General features: G+C 34.8%; 1 protein-coding gene across 5 annotated transcripts in view; it reads right to left on the reverse strand.

Moving 5' to 3' along the window:
* CSMD3 (CUB and Sushi multiple domains 3) overlaps positions 1–23,338 on the reverse strand; it is a 1,302,111-nt gene that overhangs the window by 1,095,287 nt on the left and 183,486 nt on the right. For all 5 annotated transcript variants that reach the window (XM_051844773.2, XM_051844775.2, XM_051844772.2 and 2 more), the window contains exon 3: positions 12,676–12,788. In XM_051844773.2, the coding sequence (XP_051700733.2) occupies positions 12,676–12,788 (113 nt within the window). The remainder of the gene's footprint in view (positions 1–12,675; positions 12,789–23,338) is intronic.

Below are 23,338 nucleotides of genomic sequence, written 5' to 3' on the forward strand. Positions count from 1 at the left end.
ATTTAAATGTCTCCTGTTTTGTTGTAACATGACTATTTATCAGAACATGCATTTGTTCGAACAAGGAGAAAGGTACCCTTTGATTAGTGTTAGTGAATTCAGGGACAAAGAGATGTCAGCAGAAGCAATTGCAAGAAGAATCAAAAAGAAGTAATAATTTAATAGTGAGATTGTGGAAGTTTCAAACATTTTTATTATTATTTTTTGCTGAATATTGCATTTTAAAAATGGGTTCAGGGGCTGGCGCTGTGGCACAGTGGGTTAAAGCCCTGGCTTGAAATGTCGGCATCCCATATGGTGGCTGGTTCTAGTTCTGGCTGCTTCTCTTCCAATCCAGCTCTCTGCTGTGGCCTGGGAAAGCCATAGAAGATGGCCCAAGTCCTTGGGCCCCTGCACCCATGTGGGAGACTGGGAAGAAGCACCTGGCTCCTGGCTTCGGATCAGCACAGCTCCAGCCGTTGCGGCCATCTGAGGAGTGAACCAGCAGATTGAAGACCTCTCTCTCTGTCTCTACCTCTCTGTAACTCTGTATTTCAAATAAATAAAATAAATCTTAAAAAAAAAAGGTTCATATTTATAAAGAAGTCAATATAGGATAAAATGCAAACCATAGCTATTTATTTTCTTAACAATTATAAGACACTAAATGTATCCTGAAAATTCTCATAACAAGATTTGGATTTGTAAAAATTTAAATGATTTCACACTCAGCACAGGTGCTGCTCATTACTTCGCCATTTAAGAGCCAATGTCAGCTACAAAATTAGCTAACGTCACTTGTAACTGACACTGGCATTAATAGGCTTAATTATTTTACAGTGAGTTCACTAGTATTTTCAGAAAACAACATTTGGAAATCCTGAATAACTTTATAATTTGCAAGAATGGAACTGCTTTCTTAAGTTCACAAAGTAAGGATGACAAGTGGAGGGCAGAAACCTCCTTTTGAGCTTTTTATTTTTAGCTCTGAAAAGTGATTGACTTCAGTTTCAGTCATGTTACATGAGGAAGAGTCAGACAGTTTAGCTGCAACAAATTCTGACTTCTGTTGAATCCCCTAAAATGTGGCGTAGTGGTGGTCTTAAAAATTATCACTAAACTGACAAAGAAAAATTGTAAATGAAGCATACATGATTTTCATCATTTGGTTTCTGGTGTGAGGATAGCCTATGGCTATCTCCTGAAATGATGTTAGAAGTGCTGGAATCTGAGTTCCTCACCCACATGTGTGAAATTACTATCAGCATTTTAATAAGGTCATCAGGTGATTATAATTAACACATAAATATGGAAAGGCCTGACTGATGTAAAGTAAAACAGGAAGAGGTACAGGAGATGGGAGGAGGCCTTTTACGACCTTGGGCTGGTAATTGTTTAACTGGCTGTGTGGAAAAAAAAAAAAAATACCACAAAAAACAAAGCTGCGTTTTAAAATTTGATGATTTCGTTTTAAAATTTACCCATAATATAAATACTATCAAAGTAGTCAACTTCATGGTATCAAGTCTTTGAGCCGGCTCCAGACCACTGCTGTTGGTAAGTCATTTTACTGTGTTGCTTTTTTCTAATCTGTATATCTGAATATTTATCTAACAGAATTGTTTTGTGACGATATAAAAAGGATATGAAATATAATCGTAAGCTGCTAAAATATTAGTTGTTTTTATTTGATATTTTCCACCAAATTATAAGCTTCTTGAGATCCCTATGTTTTCTTACAAGAAGTACTTATATAACACCTTGACTATGGTAAATGTTAAATATGTATTTTGAAATGCATTAAGAGACAAGATTGTGTACCATGCCATTTTTATCAGTAGAACCACAGTATTTTTAGCTTTTTAAAGATATGGTAAGCAAGAATGTGTGTTGTTTTGTACTCTGACACTATGGTAGTGATTTCCAGTTGTTCTCTTTAAGCCTCTTTCTTTTTATTCATAGTAATATGTTTTCTTAGCTGTGTACATTTATACCTAGAATAAAGATTATGTTCCCTGGCAGGTAATGCAGCCAAGTGACTTTAATCTGGCCAACTGATTAAGTAGAAGTGCCATAACACAGCTTTTTAAGATATTTCTCAGGAGTCTCTTTGCCTTATCTTTCTTCTCTTCATCTATTTTGCTGCTTGGAACACGTATTTTTTTAATATATAATACATTATGAATAAGGAGTGCAATGGTCACTTTCTGCAGGTGGAAGAGTAAATATTTAAAATAAACTTGCCTAATCCTCCGCTTGCAGCGACGGCACCCCAGATTCTAGTCCAGGTTGGGACGCCAAGTTCTGTCCCGGTTGTTCCTCTTCCAGTCCAGCTCTCTGCTGTGGCCAGGGAAGGCAGTGGAGGATGGCCCAAGTGCTTGGGCCCTGCACCCACATGGGAGACCAGGAGGAAGCACCTGGCTCCTGGCTTCAGACTGGCTGCGGCATCCATTTGTGGGGTGAACCAATGGAAAGGAAGACCTTTCTCTCTCTCTCTCTCTCTCTCTCTCTCTAACTCTGCCTGTCAAAAAAAAAAAAAAATGCCTAAAATAAACTTGCCATTATTGCAATAATGGCATCAATAGTCACAGGATAACTCCTTAAATTGAATCAATAATGGAGTGAGAGCATAAAAGCATAAAATGGTTTTTTGTTTGGTTTGTTTTTTTTTTTTTTTTTTTTTTTTTTTTTTTTTGGACAGGCAGAGTGGACAGTGAGAGAGAGAGACAGAGAAAAAGGTCTTCCTTTGCCATTGGTTCACCTTCCAATGGCTGCTGTGGCCAGCGCACCATGCTGATCCGAAGCCAGGAGCCAGGTGCTTCTCCTGGTCTCCCATGCTGGTGCAGGGCCCAAGCACTTGGGCCATCCTCCACTATACTCCTAGTCCACAGCAGAGAGCTGGACAGGAAGAGGAGCGACCAGGACAGAATCTGGCACCCCAACCGGGACTAGAACATAGTGTGCCAGCGCCGCAGGTGGAGGATTAGCCTATTGAGCTGCGCAGCACCAGCCGTAAAATGGTTTTGACTAAGGAAGTATTATGAGCTATTATCAGACAATGCTAGGGTTTAGAAAGGCAAGAAATCTAGGAAACTTGGTAGAACTCTACCAAGTCTCTCAGACTTCAGAAGGGAGAGGATCATAGCTGGGGATGGAGGATTGGTAGTAAATACTGTAAATGTAGTAAGATTCAAAATGCTTCTTGATTCTTGATTTGCTAAGGAACAATTTGTTAGAACACACAAAGGTGAACACATTTTTTCAAGTGACAACGAAAAACATGAACTGAGTAAAACAAACTGTTCCACAGACATGTTATTCAAATACCAAAATTGAAGTTAAGTGTTCAGAAGTCACATAAATATTTAAAATGTCCTTAAATCTTTGCCATTATCATTGTTTGTCTTATATTTTTCACATACAAAGAAACATGTGAAGTAATACTAGGTTGCATACATGTAGATTTTCACCTGATCATGTGCTTTGGTGAATTTTATTTACCAATTTCAGATGGACATTGGGTATCTTAATGATAATTTTATGACTGAACTGCAAAAACATGTTTAATAATATTTTGAGTACACTTCTGTGAAATTTAGTTCATGAGATAAATGTATTTCACCATCTTGTAAACAACCACTATGAAATGACATATGTGGCTTATTGGGAAAATTTAACTTGGAATTACTGATACTAACAAATTTGCTACTATAAAAATTATATCAGCTTGAGAGAAAAATGGAGTCATAATTAAAGAAATTTAAATATAATTGAAATATAATTTAACAATCTCAGAGGATAACTCCTTAAATCAATAATGCAGAGCATTTGAAATTACATGTGGATGTATCTGTTTTAAAAATTACCGAAAATAAAGAAAGAAAATTTATAAAATTGTTGAAATGGGACTTCTCATTTGCAGCTTTAAAAAGGTTATGTATTATCTAATACCACTCAAAATATAATCTTTTTCTAAATCATATAATCAGGAAAATATTTTACAATTATAAAAATACATTCTCCTCAAATTAGTCAGCTTGTCTGATATATTTTATTGCACAAATTATCTGAATACTTGTCTTTTTAAATTAACTTAATTTCATCTTATTTTTTACATGGCTATCAAGAGAATTCTTCTGTCAAATTCACTTGCCCATAGACTATAATATTCCTAAGGATAAGAGCAGTATAGTGATAAATTTGATAACACATAATCTTGTTTCAGATACTCTTGTCTTTTTTAGTAAATTTTTAATTTATATCTTTCACAAATTTCCTATTAGAAAGAATATTAACTTTTTTACTCTATGGATTGCAAAGTTTTAAATCATCATTTTTCATTTGACTTTCCATATAAATGATATATAAAATTATTCTTTAATTACTAAGCAGGTTTCATATTTTATTTAGCCTAGTCAATATTTTCTTTATTGAGATGCTTTCCTTTTGGCTTTTGATATCAGGAGGTTTTCCTCTTCATGATCCGATAATGTTCTATATTTCTCCATGAATTATATTTTTTTATTTTCAAATTTTATTATTTACATTTTCTATAGTATATGTTGTGCTAAAGGTGTGAGGAACTCTACCAATGTATCATAAAAGATAATATCTTGGTGTAAAAGCAGCAAACAATAATACTAAAAGATTAAATGAGTGAATGAACTTACTGATAAATGTCAATAGAGAAATACTTATGAAATCCTGATAAATATGTTATTCCACAAAATGTTCAGTAAGCACCCATAAACATAAAATGTAAGACAAGGGACAAAAATTACAACTCATTTTCAGAATGTATTCTCAAGATTATCCAAGTGTATTCATAGATTCTTATAGCACTAATAAAAATAATACTATAAATGGCTAGTAAAATATTAAAATTCCTAGATAATATCTACCTATTTGAGCTATCTTCATATAATAATACCTACTGGAAGTTTTTATTTAGATTTTAAAATATTAATGATAATTACCCATGGAATATAGAATCCCCAGATGTTGTGGTAAAACACCAGAAACATGGATTGGGAGACAAATCTCCACATGTCTCATGTTTTTATACATCCTGTAAGCAGAATTAGTAACTCCTTTTATATAGCAGCAATATAGATGCATTATCTCCCTCGAGAGAAAGGGTCAGGTTCGCTTGCTGTTTATCATAAAAGATTCCCATTACCCTAACCTTGGAATCCTTCTCCTGTAACAGCCTGCCACTTATGGGGGTGTCACTTAGCTTTTTCCATTGCCTGTGGGAATGAGGCTCTGGGAAACCAAACACGTTTTTGATATCCAGCTGTTCTTTTGCTGTACATTTTTAAAAAAGTCCTTTGTCCCTGACTCAGTAGTTTTGCATATCCTTCTCTATTTATGTGCTTCTTGCCATGAAACTATGGCAGACTAATTCGTTAACTTTTAAGTAAGATAAAAATCTCACTTTTGGAGTTTCTTGAAAATATGTATGTAAACAAGATTGTCAATTTGTTAAGTCAACAACAGGAGTCACTGTGCACTTACTCCTCATGTAGGATCTCTGTCCTTAATGTGCTTTACATTGAGATTTAATGCTATAACTAGTACTCAAACAGTATTTTTCACTTTATGTTTCTGTGCGGGAGCAAACTGTTGAAATCTTTACTTAATGTATGCTAAACTGATCTTCTGTATATAAAGAGAATCGAAAATGAATCTTGATGTGAATGGTAGGGGAGAGGGAGTGGGAAAGGGGAGGGTTGCGGGTGGGAGGGACGTTATGGGGGGAAGCCATTGTAATCCATAAGCTGTACTTTGGAAATTTATATTCATTAAATAAAAGTTTGAAAGCAAAAAAAAAAAAAGAAACATATGAAATACAGTTAAAAATCAGTCAATATTTTTTGTTTTTTCATTACCTTGAATAAAATAGCTATATAAGAGAAATGGCTGTAATAATAAGCTGTTATAATTTGGCACCATTGTTAAACTTTAAGTTCTAGGTATGATCTCTAGTCACAATGTCTGTGATAAGATGTTTGTTTTTTGATCTAAATCCCTTAGAATTATCAACAAAATTCTTACTATTTTTTTTTTTTGCTTTTGGAGTTCCTTAAAAATACTGTTTTACTCATAAGTATTTTCAATTAATTTCTACACAAGACTTGGCATGCTTTCAGCATACCCTCTTTTCAAGTAAATTGAAATGCCTGCCTCTTTGTGCTTCAGTTCTGTCTCTAGTGCTGGTTGTTAGCTCAGCGCTGCAACTCCTGAGCAGATTATTTCTCTTAGCTGCTGTGTTTTGATATTTATGACTAAAAGAATATTGCACACCTGGGTGCACATGTAAAAAGTGTCACTTCTCTTGGTTCAATGGCTAATCTTATTGGCGGTATTAAGATTTCTGGGATATCCTTGCTAAGGATACTATTGCTTAATTCCTTCAAAAGAAATAACATAGGTAAATTATGCCATGTTATTTTCTTATTTTAAATAATCACCTAGAAGATACAAAACATATGTTTGAATATCAGCATTCCCTCTGATAAAATGGATATTCGACATGGTTATGTGACATAGCCAACAAGAAATATTGTACGTAGTGGAACAAAAAGTGTAGTGTATATGTAGTGGAACAAAAAAGATAATAGGTAACATACATTGAATACTGCTAACATGGGAGAAACTATTTCTAATTTAATTTTCTATGATATTTCACAGTAGAATCAAATAATAAACATTTTCTTAATTAACTCCATTTTGATGAGGAAAAAATAAGATTTTACAAATTAATTTCTAAACCAAGTTCAAAGTATAGCTTTCTTTTAAACCACTAGTATTTCACTATCAAATATAATACCCGTCATATTATATGGGCTTTGTGTGAAACAGCAAAATTGTTTCTCTGATATATAATTAGAAACAAATTAGTCACTTTCTCAATTAAACTTCATTCTAGAACCTACATCAAAATGATAACTCTTGGCAGTTGGCAGATAAGGCATATTCAACAATTTATGCAACAGAGGGAAATTCAGTATGAAACAAGATTAAATACTAAGCTGGATCATTCAATTATGAAGAATAGAATAAAATCTCTAATGCCATTACATTTTTCCATATGAAGCACAAAGTAGACCATATATTATCACTGACTTCAACAGTTTTTCAATTTTTGCTTTTTGTATTATATGAGCAATTTCGTATTTTTAAATGCTCCACAAAGAAATTAACCCAAGAAGATATATATTTTAAAACACAGATAATATACAAAAATATAAACAATAATATTATATGAATTTTCCCTTTTTAAAACTAAAAGGCCAATATTTTCCTACACCTCGATCATTTATTGTGAATTTATTTTCACAGAGTCTAAGTGATTAAATACTGCATATATCTGCCTTTTAAGATATTTATTGGAGTTCTGTTAAGTGGAAGCTGTATTCATATGTCCTCACTACTGATCCAATTGTTATGTATTCTGCATAACAGTTGAGATTAACAGCCATATGTCAGGAATGTGCTGCAATAAAGGCAGATATTCACAAAGAATAAAATATATTCTATACCCTGAAACTCTACACAGCGTATTGTGAGTAAAAAAATCCAAAAAGTTGAATGTAGTATTGTGACGAAGGTGTCAATATGAGCGCACAGAAAAAGAGCTTTGAGCCCAATTTCACCTCCATAAATGACTCTCTGGAGGTGATAAGTCCTTCACAATGTCTGAAAGGGTAAGAAATTACTGGGCTAATCAAAGAAGTGTGAATAGGATGTTCTGAGAAGAACAAATCGAGTGCACTAAGATGAGCTATTTAAATTTCTAATAAAGCAAGATATTTATTATTCATTTTTACAGACTACTTTAAAAATTAATGCAAATAGTGGCTGAAAAAGGCTAAAGAATTAAGTAGTTGTAGAGGTTGTAAATGCAACCCTGTGCTTACTAAAGATGTTTAAAATGTTACAGCTTAGTATCTGAAAGCATTCATAGTGTTGATAGTACTGTTGAGGCTTTCTTGTGAATAAAGAGTAGATTATGACTTACTGGGTAATAGAAGTAAATCTAATTGAAAATTAGTAAACTCTTGTGAAGACCCAGTCAAGTCCTTATATCCAATATAATGCTGTGTCTTTTAACCATATTCTGAAGATATTGATGGGGTAAATAGTTATGAATCATTCTCTGGATTGGGATTTTGAACATTTCCAACTGTTTAAAAGGGAGAGACTCAAGACATGGTTGTTTTGGGTAGAATTAGAATGTTTCAGCACATAATTATATTGACTGTCTTGAATCCGAAAGGCAATAATTTTCAATTGATTCAAGAAGCAGTATCGTGTTTTTTGTGTATATGATATTTCCTTGTTTTGAAATACATTATTTCTCATTTAGCTTTAAAAGTATTTAAGGATAAATATCCTTTAACTTATTTTATGAACCTCACCTACATTTATTGCTACCAAACCACTCAATATATATTATTTTATACCATAAACTTCTTGCTATAATTCAACTATTCTGCCTAAAGCATAATTTCTAAATTTTAAGCTCTCCATTAAATTTCATGGTGCTGCAGTTTAAATTTTTAAAATTTTGGAGTGGAAATAAGCCTTAAAATTAAAAGAACACTAAACTCATTTAATGTTCTGAGGGGTAAACATTTAATGAAAATATATGTGACTGATAGCTAGCTAGAATAGCAAACAGTATAACATTCCTTTTGTATGTCAAGTATTTTAGAAAGACAAAAATACATGTCACATATGCAAGAATATATTTTATCTATTATGTTTCATATTAATATACAACCTTATCAGTAGTCCTTATTTTAGAAATGCCCTTTTTTACTAAATTAAATTTGGCCAAATCCCTTTGAGTAAAATTGAGATTGTGGTTTATAGTGAGATCTATAAGTTTTCAAAATACATGCAGTTTATATCTGTAGGGTATTTAAATACATTTTATAGTAAGATAAGTGAAATTCTTGGACATTACAATTTTTCATATAATTTTCTAAGGTGAGAAAAGAAAGTAAAACACTATGGTTGGCACAATGAAATCTCTCAAGAAATGCTAACGAGTTGTGTTATTAATCAAAATTTTATATTTCTGAATTAAAATGTGGAAAAAATTAACTGCAAATTTGCTAAAGGTAAGCATTTTAGTTATATTATTACTTAATTATGTAGTCATACATGTCAACGATAATTTTAGTGTAATAAATACGTTGTATTTGAAGTAAGCTATGAGACTATTCCTATATATTTTATAAATTTGTATCTATTATTCATTTCAAAGGTAGAGGGACAGAGAGACAGACAGGAAGAGAGATCATTTGCCCAATGTTTGCTCCCCGAATATCTATAACAGCTAGGGCTGGGCCAGGCTGAATCTAGGAGCATAGATCTCCAGCGTGAACGGCAAGGACCCAAGTACTCGTCACATCACCTACTGCCTCCCAGTGTACACATTACCAGGAAGCTGGAATCAGAAGTGGATCTGGGATTCAAACCCAGCAATTCTGATATACAATGCAGATATCTTATGCTATGTCTTAACCACTGCACTAAATGCTCACCTCAACTCTTACATGTTTTATATGTGTTTCAGTTGAATTGTACAACTGATATTTTCAGAGATTATGCGTAAATATCATCCCAGACATTAAGATAATCATTACATGTAATAGTTAATTATATTTAATAATCATATTGGAGATATATATATATACACACACACATATATATATATACATATATATAAACAGGGTACTGTGAGTTTATATTCACTTTGCCAAAATTCATTGACTTGTACAATTAAGAATATTGAGCTATAGGAAATTTTTTCATCAGTTTTAAAATAGATTCCATTCTAATCATCTATTTACCAACTTAAACAGTTCAACATACAATCTTTTCTGTTAACACTGAGAACAGATGTACATGTGTATACTCAGACTACTTTATTTTCACCATAAATGATTCCCAAAATAGTAGATATTCTGCAGTATATTAACATATGATTTTTTCCCTATAAGGATTAATCATTCATCTTTTAAAATGTGTTAAGAATTCCATATTACAATATGTTTTTGGCAGAAACTAGAATATATTTTATATTTTCTTTGGCAAATCTAAAAATGTAAGAGCATTTCTTATTATTCATGACATAGAACACAGATCTTATCAGCTGCACACCCTGATCAAACTTCTCCATCGGGAATCAGACTTGTGGAGCAAGAAGGTAGCAGAGGTAGCCAACTTCTCGCCCATAGGCCATAGAAGGCCTGCAAAAGCCTTCTGTTTGGTCCTGCCAAGGCAACTGCAGGCAGGACTTGAAATTCAATAAATCTTTAGCAGGCCATTTTATAAATTGACAATTTTGTATGGCCCACAGATGATGTTTTAAAGATCCAAATGGCCCTTGGCAGAAAAACGTTTCCCCACCCCTGCTAGATGCATCAGAAGTGGAAATACGGAAGATTACTAGTGTGACAAGGGTTCAGTGAGCCAGTTGCTGGTTCTGAGATACAGGACCCAAGGACCAACTGGAGAGAACTGCAGGATCTATGGCTGTTTCTCACTAAAATCCAGCAAAGAAACAATGATCTCAATCTGCAATCTTGAGAAACCAGATCCTGCCAATAACCAGAATAAGTTGAAAAGTGTGTGTGTGTATGTGTGTGTATAATTTACACATATATTTTATATATATTTAAATTTTTCCCCAAAGCCTTCTGATAGAAGCTCAACCTATTAACATTTTTATTTCAGCTTTGTGTGAACCTGATCAAAGAGATCAGACTACTGCAATTTCTCATTTACAAATGAAATAGTATATTTTTGATTATCTTAAGCTGCTAAATGTTGGCAATTTGTTACAACAGGAGTATAAAACTAATACACATGGTATAAGACACACATCGCAAATAAATATCTGAAGACTTGTAGCATGATGGCCAATCTGTCACTAACACCTTGATGTCTAGAACCATGTTTAAAGTCAGGGCATCTAAAAAATACATTTAAATGTCATGAAAATATATGAATTCTTTTTCTACAAAGGAGAAAACATGGAAATAAATTTAATGTTGCAGAAAAGACAGAAATTTAATGTTGTATACTTAAAAACAATAGAAGATATAAAAACATTTTCGAGTATGAATTCATGAAAACTGACAGCCAAATCAGAAAATATGCCAACAGAATAATTCATTTTCCATGTTATTGCATTTCTAATATATTTAGTAGTTACAGCAATAATAAGCTAATCCAAAGTAGCTTTATATTTTGACGAACAGAAAAAGGCTTTCTATTAATGAGCCCTTGGTAGAAAGTTACTGAATTACTAACTCCTTCAATATTTTCAAAATTGTACTTAAATTAAACCTTTGTGTTGGCAGTGCTTTAAACTATGAATTAAATTGCCAAGATTAAAAATATGTGACTATTGTGGAAGCACCTTTTAAAATAATGATTATTACTATCACAATGGAATAAAGTATGTCTTTGAATTTATCCACCCCTATTATACAAAAGACAGTTAAGAAATGTATTAGGTACAAAATAGTGTTAAAAGTGCTGCAGATGACATTATTTATGACTCAAAACAGAAAAAAATATTTTTACCCAACTGTTTGGTAGATGATTTTCTTTTCCTAGTGAGAAACAAAGCATTAAATGAAAAAAAAAAAATATTCAATTTAAATCTTCCCCCAAAGCCAAATATAAAAGTTTATACTATAAGAATTCAGTTTTATAGAGATGATTTTCTAGTGTGCTATTTACACATATATTTTGAATTACATAATTCATTAAACAACTGCCCCTACTACTATATTTGTGTTTATCTTTATGACAACATTATTCCTGGTGTGATGAATATTGAAAATATGATCCTGTCAAAATAGGTTGAAATATGAAATGATACTCCAATACGTGTGAGGGAGGAGTGTCTTTCCTAAGTGGACAATATATTGTCCAATCACAGAGAAAGATTTACAAATCCATAGATTATATCTGAAAATCTTAGGAACAGAATTTTTTGCATCAAAATTGTTCACTTTTAAGAAACAAATGCAGTTTCTGTACTTTCTAATGACCTCAGCAGAGCCTGGGGCACAGCTCCATTAGCAAGCACTTGTTCTGTAGGGATAACTGAACTATCAGTTGCATGGGGGAACTCTGGTTTTAAAAGTGTTTCAGTTTTCCTCTGTGGTTTAGACATCATGGATCTGTGGTACAGGAAAGGTTATTATTGGAATGGAAAACAGCAACTCTAGATTTTTCTGTATTTTTTTCTCTTGATACTAACTTTCCAAAAAAGACAGATTGCTAGTTGTTTCAGGTAGACAGGCAAAGTGCAGTATGAGTAGAGCAAAGTATCTCATGCCTAAATCATTAACCTGGTCCAGCATCCAGTTACTTTCAAATTCCCTTTTGCGAATCCCTAACCCTGCATTAATTTCCCAGCCTCAAATCTCGATTTCAGGATTTTCTTGTGTTGGGGAACAATCATACAAAGTATTAAAGTCCCCTAATTCTATCATTTTTGTACACTAATGATTCATAAGATGGTGAGTCTCAGGACCAGACTTGGGATATCCAGATGAACTCTGTCTTTCTTCATAATGATTCTTCTTCCATTACCACACTTGAAGAACTCCTTTTGACTAGATTAAACTGGGCAGTGGTTTCATTCATAATACCATCACTTACCTTCATAATATACTTTAAACCCATGAGCACTAACAGCAAAATCACTGGTCAAACGCAGTGAGAACACAGATTTGGTACTTGTCACTGGCGGTGGCAGATGGAATCCTGTTAACCTACAAACAAAAAGAGAAACAGTCACTTTACCTAATGGTAATGGAGTTTAAGGAGGATGAAAAGTTATGTTCTCAAATGTTCAAGTTTTATGTATGTGTATACCTATATATCAATGACTTATTGATTCCTTTTGCCATCCAGCAAAAGGAATTACTGCAAGTATGTATATATACATGTTAATGCACATGTGTATGCATTGTTTATCATATCTATCACATGCATAACAATATCAAAATATTAATGACTAATGAGTACTTAGCACTAGCTTATTGTAACTAGTTGAGTTATACTAAGGTACTAGCATTTTACCCATATTTTTTTTTTTTTTATTTTGAGGAAAAAGTCAATGAAATGAAAAAAGTGAATATTGTCTTAGATGTACTGTGGAAATGTTTTGGATTTTGTTGATCCCTAAAAATGTTCTAGAGTCTTCAGAGATTCAAGGGCTGTTGTTGAAGTTTGCTGCCATAGATGAATCTACTGAATAAGTAAGCTATCATCTGTGGTGGTGTTTGTAAACACTTGGGTTGTTCATAAGTGTTCCAGTGTGTATCCATAAGTATACTTGTAAAAGTGCAGTAGTGTCTCTAAAGTACATAAGCACATAAAACTTCAGATTTTCCTCATCTTGTTACATAAACTACATCCTACAAGGGACATAATAAAACTGTTTTGGAAATTCCTTTATGATTTCCTCTTTGGCCTATGGTTAGAAGTCTATCTCTTAAATTATAATAGCTCTAGGTATATTTTGTTACCCATTCATGTCTCATTTGGGTTTTGATCAGATAACATTTTCTGTATAAATTGAATCCTTTAAAATTCATTGAGATTGGTTTTGTGGGTTAGATACTTTCTATTTTACTAAAGAGCCTATTTTCTTATAAATAATAGGTATATTATTTTCCTATTCCTAATGCAAACTCTCAAAAAATTGAACAACACCCATCAGTACTTCACAGTACTGGGAGGAGCATAACTCTTCTGCTTCTCTGCTTAGTGGCTCACAAGGCTGAAATTGACATGAGTGCTGAGCAGGATTAGCTTTCTAAAAATTCTAGGCTCTATCTGCTTCCATTTCAAAGTATGTAAATCTGTCCCTGGAATTGAGTTCCATGTGATTGTTTGAGTAATGTTCCTATTAACTTGGTGGCTCTTGAGATGGGCTCTGGAGATTGCCTGCAGTTTGTAGAAATTAACTGCATTTGTTTATTGCTTTATAGTTCTCTTTCTCCATTTCTAGAGCCTGCAATGTCAGCCTAAGTCTTTCACATTCTTCATGTCTCTCTGGTCTTGCTTTCTCCTTCATCTCTATGCTATTGCTTCTGCCTCTTCTGCCTCCAACTAGAAAGCACTCTGCTTTTATGTGCTCATGTAATTTTTAAACTTTCTAATTCTGAATAGATTTAAATTTTAAAAAGTTAAATTTTATTTCAGAGTAGCTTTAAATTTATAAAAGGAAATTGTTAAGTAGTACAAAGAGTTGCAATACTTCCTACACACATTTATTCCCAAAGAGATAATTCAGATCTCTCTGTCTTAACATCTACCCCTCATCTATCTTCGTGTAAAATCCCTTGTAAATGTCGCGACATTTACAAGCCCTGTGTGAACCATTATTCTGTCTACCATAATGAGCATTGAGCATTGGCTAGGCACAGTATTCAATATATCTTTTAGATTAATTTGTTAATTATGTTCAAGTAGTCTCTAAGATGACTAAGTTTTTTTAATCTGATCTGCTTACTGAAAATTAAATGTCCAAGTCTCTCAGTTAATTTGGAATTTTGTATTTTCCTTTGAACTTATACCCATATAAAATACATATTAGAGATATATTATTAGGTACCCATAATTTTTAATTAGTATATTTCCTGCAGAGCTGAACATTATGTCTTTTATATATATATAGCTAGATATATCACTATTTTTCATAATGACTTCACTTAAAACTTGAACTTATCTGATATTAATAGATCTATAATTTTTATTTTTAGAATAAGATAAGGATATATTTTACCTTCAACTTTTTGATATCCTAACAACCGGAATATAATTGGGTTATATTTTATATATATACATAAATATTAAAATAATATTATAATCTGATCTTTATTTATAGATGTCAAACACACTATAACATTCAAGCAAAAGATTACATAAATAAAAATGTATACACTATTGAATTATCAAAAATTAAACATGTTTTGGTCAAGAAATAAAACTTTTCCAGCAACATTGAAGGCCTGTTTTTGCACCTTCCCATTCATTTCTATCCTACTTCTTCCCCAGCTACCATGAAAGCAAATCAGTTTTGAATATTTTAAAGCTTAAAGTACATTAAATCATGTAGTAACATTCTCTGACATCATTGACCCAATATTGTATTAGTACTATCATATCAATAATCTAAAACTTGATGTTCATCAATGTGTAGAATTCTGCTTTATTTATACACCTCAATTTACATATGCATTCTGCTATTGACAAATATTTTTCCAGTGAGGTCTTTTATATATAATGCTAACAGTAACATTTGTTACCTGTTTTGGAAGTGTATAGATATATTTCTATTGGGAATAAAGCTAGAAATTGAATTGAAAGATTATAGGGTAAATCATAAGTTGTTAAATAGTTTCTTCTAGGTATTTTTCAATTTCACTTCTTTGATCTTTAATTTTGTAAACTGCTTATTTCAGAATAGTTTTAGATTTAGACAAGAAAAATTATAAAGCAGCACAAAGAGTTCCGATATACCCTGCACCAATGGCTGCTATTTATCAACTGTCAATTTCACTGCTTAATACAAATATTAAAACTTAAATTTCCCATTTTAAATGTTCAGAAGATTTTTTCACAAAAGAGCAAAGAATATGGTCAGGGAAAAATTGATAATTTTATTTCAATACAGAAAAATATCTGGAAATCTATCTATATTACAACCACTCTATTTTTTTAAGATTTATTTATTTATGTATTTGAAGGCCATAGCAGAGAACTGAATTAGAAGTGGAGCAGTTGGCCGGCGCTGTGGCTCACTAGGCTACTCCTCTGCCTACGGCGCCGGCACCCTGGGTACTAGTCCAGGTCAGGGCGCCGATTCTGTCTTGGTTGCTCCTCTTCCAGTCCAGCTCTCTGCTGTGGCCCAGGAGTGCAGTGGAGGATGGCCCAAGTGCTTGGGCCCTGCACCCACATGGGAGACCAGGAGGAAGCACCTGGCTCCTGGCTTCGGATCGGCACAGCGTGCCGGCCATAGCGGCCATTTGGGGGGTGAACCAATGGAAGGAAGACCTTTCTCTCTGTCTCTCTCTCTCACTGTCTAACTCTGCCTGTCAAAAAAAAAAAAAAAAAAGTGGAGCAGCTGGGACTTGAACTGGCACCCATATGGGATGCCAGCACTGCAGGCGGCGGCTTTACCTGCTATGCCACAGCACCATTGATCATAATGATAGGTCTAAGAGTCAAAGGGATCACACAAACAAGACTAGACACTGCTAATACTATCTGATGGAATTAAGAAGGAGAGAACAATCCAACATGGGATGCGGGATACACAGCAGACTCATAGAATGGCAGATGTCTTAAACAGCACTCTGGCCGCAGAATCAGCCTTTAAGGCATTCGGATATGGCTGAAGAACCCATGAGAGTTTCTCAGGCATGGAAAGCCAAGACACTCTGGAAAAAAAAAAAAAAAAACAACTAAATGAAAGATCTCTGCAAGTGAGATCCCAGTGGAAAGAACAGGCCATCAAAGAAGGAGTTACTTTTCTCTGAAGGGAGGAGAGAACTTCTGCTTTGACTATGACCTCGTTTAAAGAAGATCAGAGTTGGCGAACTCAAAGTGCTTCCATAGCCTTGGCAACTCATGACAAGAGCCTAGGGTGATTACTGATGCCATAAACAAGAGTGTCAGTTTGTTAAGTCAACAACAGGAGTCACTGGGCACTTACTGCTCATGTAGGATCTCTGTCCTTAATGTGTTGTCCAATGTGAAGTAATGCTATAACTAGTACTGAAACAGTATCTTTCACTTTGTGTTTCTGTGTGGGTGCAAACTGTTGAAATCTTTACTTAATTTATACTAAATTGATATTCTGTATATAAAGAAAATTGAAAATGAATCTTGATGTGAATGGAATGGGAGAGGAATTGGGAAAAGGGAGGGTTGCAGGTGGGAGGGAAGTTATGGGGGGGGGAAGCCATTGTAATCCATAAACTGTACTATGGAAATTTATGTTTATTAAATAAAACTTAAAAAAAAAAGAAAGGTAGAGAGAGATCTTCCATCTGCTAGTTCACACCCCAAGAATCGGGGCTGGACAACCTGAAGCAGGAGCTTCTTCGGGTCTCCCACGTGGGTGCAGAGGCCCCGGGACTTGGGCCATCTTCCACCACCTTCCCAGGCACATTAGCAGCGAGCTAGTTTGGAAGTGGAGAAGCTGGATTCCAACCATCGTCCATATGTGATGCCAGCACTACAGGCTACGGCGTAACATACTGCGCCACAGCACCAGCCCCTGTAACAACACTGTTAAGGTGTTATGTGTTGAATGGTGATCTGCAAAGTTGCCCATTGTTCTTTCCCTGAATTTTTGAATATGTTATCTTACATGGTGTAAAGATCTTTGCAGGTGTAATTAAGTTAAAATATAGGGAGATTACCCTATATTGTCTCGATGATGTCTAAGTCATCACAAGGGCCTTATAAGAAAGAGCCAAGAAGGGGGCCGGCGCTGTGGCCCCGCAGGTTTAAGCCCTGTCCTGAAGCACCAGCATCCATATGGGTGCTGGTTCTAGTCCTGGCTGCTCCACTTCTAATCCAGCTCTCTGCTATGGCCTGGGATAGCAGTGGAAGATGGCCCAAGTCCTTGGGCCCCTGCACCGATGTGGGAGACCCGGAAGAAGCTCCTAACTCCTGGCTTCGGATTGGCACAGTTCTGGCCGTTGTGGCCATCTGGGAAGTGGACCAGTGAATGGAAGACCTCTTTCTCTGTCTCTACCTTTCTCTGTGACTCTGTCTATCAAATAAATAAAATAAATCTTAAAAAAAAGAGGTAAGAGGTCCGAGAGAAAGGTGTATTAAAGGAAGCAGAAGACAGATGATACAACTGCTGGCTTTTAAGAGAGAAAAGGGCACAGGCCAGTGGATGGGGGGCAGCCTCTACCAGGTTGGGGAATGTGTTTCCTGCCAAGGTTATTTGGATATTTATAACATCACTTGAGGTCCTTACAAAATTATCAACTTAAAAAATTAGCCTGCTATATTTATTGAATTTTGAGTCCCACCTGAGTTTGCCTTGGCAAGGCCAGACTAAGTGATTTTGAGTTCCTTATATAGCCATGGACTGGACTTTTCCCACCCCTGCTACAAGCTAGACAAGGTAAGGAACAGACTTTTTCAGGAACTCCAGAAGAAATATATTTCTTCTGACACCTTGATTTTAGCCCACCTAAACCTATTTTGGAATTTGGTTCTCCAGGCAGCAAGATAAAAGTATTCCATATTTCTCATTAAAGTTATACTGACTTGTTGTAGTAACATCAATAGGAAACAGTATAGAGCTATTTTAGGGGTTTTTAGAATATAAGTGTTATAAAAATGTCTCTTTAAGGGCAGGTGTTTGGCCAAAAAGTTAGAATGCTGGTTGGGAGGCCCATGTTTCACATCAAGAGTTCCTGGATTTGACTCCTGGCCTGGCTCCTGATTCCAGTTTCCTGCTAGTGTGGACTCTGGGAGCCAATGGTGATGGCAAAAGTACATGGGTCCTTGCCACTGACATGAGCATCCTGGGTTAAGCTCCTGGCTTTCGCCCCTCAGTCTCTGAGGGCATTTGAGAGGTCGACTATCAGATGAGATCTCTCTCTCTCTCTCTCTCTCTCTTGCACTTTCAAATAAATAATTACATTTTAAAGTGTGTAAATAAATATTAATTTATTCTCTAATGGAAAATAAATGTCTCATAGAATCTATTGACCATGTTAAGGCACCTAAACTGGTGGGTGCAATGGCAGCAATCTGGTGTCAGGAGCTGGAAATTGAACCCAGGGACTTTAATGTGGTACAAGAGCAACATAAATGCTAAACAAAATGCCTACTCCCAGAAAGCACTTCTGATTCATATTTGTTTCTACACAATTCCTATATAAGTTTCTTGAGAAGCATATAGAACAGATAAAAACACAATTTTAGCCACAACATAACTTTAAGTAGTTGAGGCTAGTAAAGACTAGATCTTAATTATGAAGCAATTGAATTAAAGTTCAGGAAGACAATGAGAAAGCATTATTTGATTGCACTTGTTGATAATTTCATAGCAAAATCCACCAGTTGTTAGCAAAGCTGCTCTTCTATTAGGGAAACCCAAAAGAAAATAGTAAACAAATATGTCAGGCCATGTCCTAGAATCATGCAATATAATTCCTTTCAGAAATCAGCAAACAACAAATGCTGGCAAGGATGTGGGGAAAAAGGTACCCTGGTCCACTGTTGGTGGGAATGTAAACAGGTACAGCCACTGAGGAAGACAGTATGGAGAAAATAGAAACCTGAATATAGGCCTACCATATGATCCAGCCTTCCCACTCTGTGAATTTACCCAAACCAAAAGAAATCAGCCTATGAAAGACTTATCTCTATCTCCATGTTCACTGAAGCACAATTCACAATAGGTAAGATATGGAATCAACTAAGATGTCCATCAACTGCTGATTGGATAAAGAAATTTGGGTAGATAAACGCTATGGAGTACTACTCAGCTGTAAAAAAAAAAAATCCTGTCTTTTGCAACAAAATGGATGCAATTGGATACCATTATACTTAGTGAAATAAGCCAGTCCCAAAAAGATAGATATATGTTTTCCCTCTTCTGGGATAACTAATGGAGTACCTGAAATGTAATATATTGGAGTGAAATAGACATTTTGAGATTCCATGATTGTTTACAGCCCTTGTTTCTTCCACTGAGGAACAGTGGTTTTTTGTTTTGTTTTGTTTTTGTTTTTTTTTTTTTACTTCATACTATTTATTGAACTCTTTTACTTAGTGTAGGATTAACTATATGATCGTTAAATAAACTGAAAATAGATCTTTGTAAAAATAGAGTGGGAATGTGAGAGGGAGGAGGAGGAATTGTGGGAGCATGGGCAGGAGGAAGAGTGGGGGCAAGTATCACTATGTTCCTAAATGTGTATATATGAAATATGTGAAACTTGAATAACTTAAATAAAAGTAAAATATAAAAAAGTTAAATGTGAGAAATTGCCAAAAATATATTGAAAGATAATAATTTTGCTAAATACTGACTTTGTGCCATTGAAGCAATAACCGTTTTCTTTCACCATTAATTTTATCTTTAAAAATGCATATAATTGTCCAACACTGTGGCATGTTGGGTTAAGCTGCTGCTTATGATGCCAGCATTCCATATTGGAGAACTGGCTCGAATCCCAGCTGCTCCACTTCCACTCCAGCTCCTTGTTCATGGAACTGGGAAGGTAGCACGTGATGGTCCAAAAATGTGGATCCCTGCCACCCAAGTGGGAGACCCAGATAGATCTTGGGGCCCCTAGTTTAGGTGTGAACGATTCCCAGTAATTGCAGCCATTTGGAAGGTGAACCGCTCTATCTTTCAAATAAATAATTTTAAAAAGATGTATATAAGCTTAAGGAAAAATCATTCCATTTTACATTATATGGTTTCACAATAGTTTTTTGCACATTTCAGTGTTGTTTTGTGATTCTATTGTTATGCACCTTGACTAGTCTATGGCTATTGTTTCAGAATAGTCTCTCAACTGACACAGTGGTACACATTGTCAGATTATTTACTTTTTAATTTTCTATTAGTGTTTAATGTATTTCCTATTACCCTTTTTTCCTATTCTCACATATTATGTCTTAGCAGTTTGTTTTACTAGCAGAAACTCATCAGAGGCTGTTTGTTATGTGATTTAAAAATCACACACCTGGAACCTATGAGCCTATCATTTCTCATGCTTCCTTTTGCTAGAAAAAAATTCTTGAAGGCGTTCCTCTTACAAACATTCAGAAATAGTAGTAATGTTTAATACTGTAATGAGTAAGTAGTTACTGGGAGAGTTAAATCATTAACATAACTTTAGTAATTAATAACTTTTAGTAATTAATACAAAATTAATAAAAATTAAAATTGCAGGGAAAGCCACTTAAAATATCAATGCATATACTTTTTAAATAATTGGTTTGTCATTTAAGGATTTAATTTCTAGTTAATGAGAGTTAATTTTCCATTTTATAGCTTTATGTGATGGAAGACGTTAAACATCAGAGTTAGCGAATACAAGACATACGTGTCTCTTTATCTAAACATATTTATTTTTTTAAAAGATCATTTACTTGAAAGGCAGAGTTACAGAGAGAGAATGAGAGACAGAGATCTCCCATCCACCAGATCAGAAATGGAGCAGGCAGTAGCGCTCATATGAGATGCTTGCGTTGCACACGTGCCATCTTTTTAACTTATGTAAGATGTTATTTCAGGAGCATTGAGAATCAACATAATCAAAGGGCTTTTACATATATACATTTCAATGTAATTGTCCATCAGCTGATTACAATTTTTAAAACTTTGTTTAGTTAAAAAATGAATGCAAGAGCTGTCCTTTTAAATTAAAAGGCTAATGGTTTACTTGTTGCTTATAATGACATGGGAGAAAAATAGACATGGAAGTGGGGAGATAGAGTGAGCTAGGGAAGGAGGGGTGGGGGGTAAGATTAGGGAGATTGAGGTTAAGGTAAACAGAAAGAGAAGGATTTTAAACCAGAAGTACTATAGTAGTAGGGTGGGATATTAACCTAGTGTTTAAGACACTTGTATCTCAAATCAGATGGTCTGAATTCAGTAATACACACTGATCCTGATTCCATCCCCTTGGTAATGCATACCCTGAAAAGCAGTGATAATACCTCAAATGACTGAGTTCCTGCCTCCTGCATGGGAGACCTGGATTGTTTATAGCTCCTAGCTTTAACCTTTGCCCAGTTCTAGCCATTGCAGGCACTTAGGGAGTGCATTAGCAGATAGGAGTGCTCTCTCTTTCAATTTCTCTTTCTTTCTTTTTTTATTTATTTTTTATTTAGTAAATATAAATTTTCAAAGTACAGTTAATGGATTACAATGGCTTCCCCCCCATAACGTCCCTCCCACTCACACCCCTCCCATCTCCCACTCCCTCTACCATTCCGTTCACAATAAGATTCATTTTCAATTATCTTTATATACAGATCAATTCAGTATATATTAAGTAAAGATTTCATCAGTTTGCACCCACACAGAAACACAAAGTGAAAAATACTGTTTCAGTACTAGTTATAGCATTACTTCACATTGGACAACACATTAAGGACAGATCCCACATGAGAAGTAAGTGCCCAGTGACTCCTGTTGTTGACTTAACAAATTGACACTCTTGTTTATGGCGTCAGAAATCTCCCTAGGCTCTAGTCATGAGTTGCCAAGGCTATGGAAGTCTTTTGAGTTCACCGACTTCGATCTTATTCTGACAGGCTCATAGTCAAAGTGGAAGCTCTCCTCCCTTCAGAGAAAGGTACCTCCTTCTTTGATGGCCTGTCTTTCCACTGGGATCTCACTCGCAGAGATCTTCCATTTAGGTTTTTTTTTTTTTTTTTTTCCCCAGGTTGTCTTGGCTTTCCATGCCTAAAGTACTCTCAGGGGTTCTTCAGCTATATCCGAATGCCTTAAGGGCTGATTCTTAGGCCAGAGTGCTATTTAGGACATCTGCCATTCTATGAGTCTACTGTGTATCCCGCTTCCCATGATGGATCATTCTCTCCCTTTTTGATTCTATCAGCTAGTATTAGCAGACACTAGACTTGTTTGTGTGATCCCTTTGACTCTTAGACCTATCAGTGTGATCAATTGTGAAGTGAAATTGATCACTGGGACTAGTGAGATGGCATTGGTACATGCCACCTTGTACTTTCTCTTTCTCTTTCTCTTTCTCTTTCTCTTTCTCTTTCTCTTTCTCTTTCTCTTTCTCTTTCTCTTTCTCTCTCTCAAATAAATATTCTTAAATTAAAGTGGATTTTGTTAAGTAATGTTAAGTAAGATAATTTATGTGGAATGCCCTAATGTATTTTCTGGAACCTAAGAAATAGTCACTAAACACTAATTTCATTTTGTTGTGACTCAAAATCCATTGACCTTTCCTCTTCACTTTGTGGCTTGCTACTGCTAAAATAAATTGTATTATAACACCAGTATTCTCACAGTGACTTTTCATTACTCACAGTAAGATTTTCGATGTGAATTATCTCACAATTTTACTTTGGTTTGACATCATAAAAATGATCCAAGGATACCAGGGAATTCTCTGCTAAAACAAACTATTAACCTATTTAATCTCAAAATGAACAGTAAAACCGCAGGTACAAGCTGATATTTAAAGTAATGACTGTTCTGTGAGAATAAATCATGCATACCCTATTGATATTGGGTACCTGAAGCACAGCACAATAATTCATGGTTATGTCAAAGTGTCAGTAGTAG

The sequence above is a fragment of the Oryctolagus cuniculus genome, chromosome 6 (assembly GCF_964237555.1).
Source record: "Oryctolagus cuniculus chromosome 6, mOryCun1.1, whole genome shotgun sequence".
In the NCBI taxonomy this organism is placed as follows: Eukaryota; Metazoa; Chordata; class Mammalia; order Lagomorpha; family Leporidae; genus Oryctolagus; species Oryctolagus cuniculus.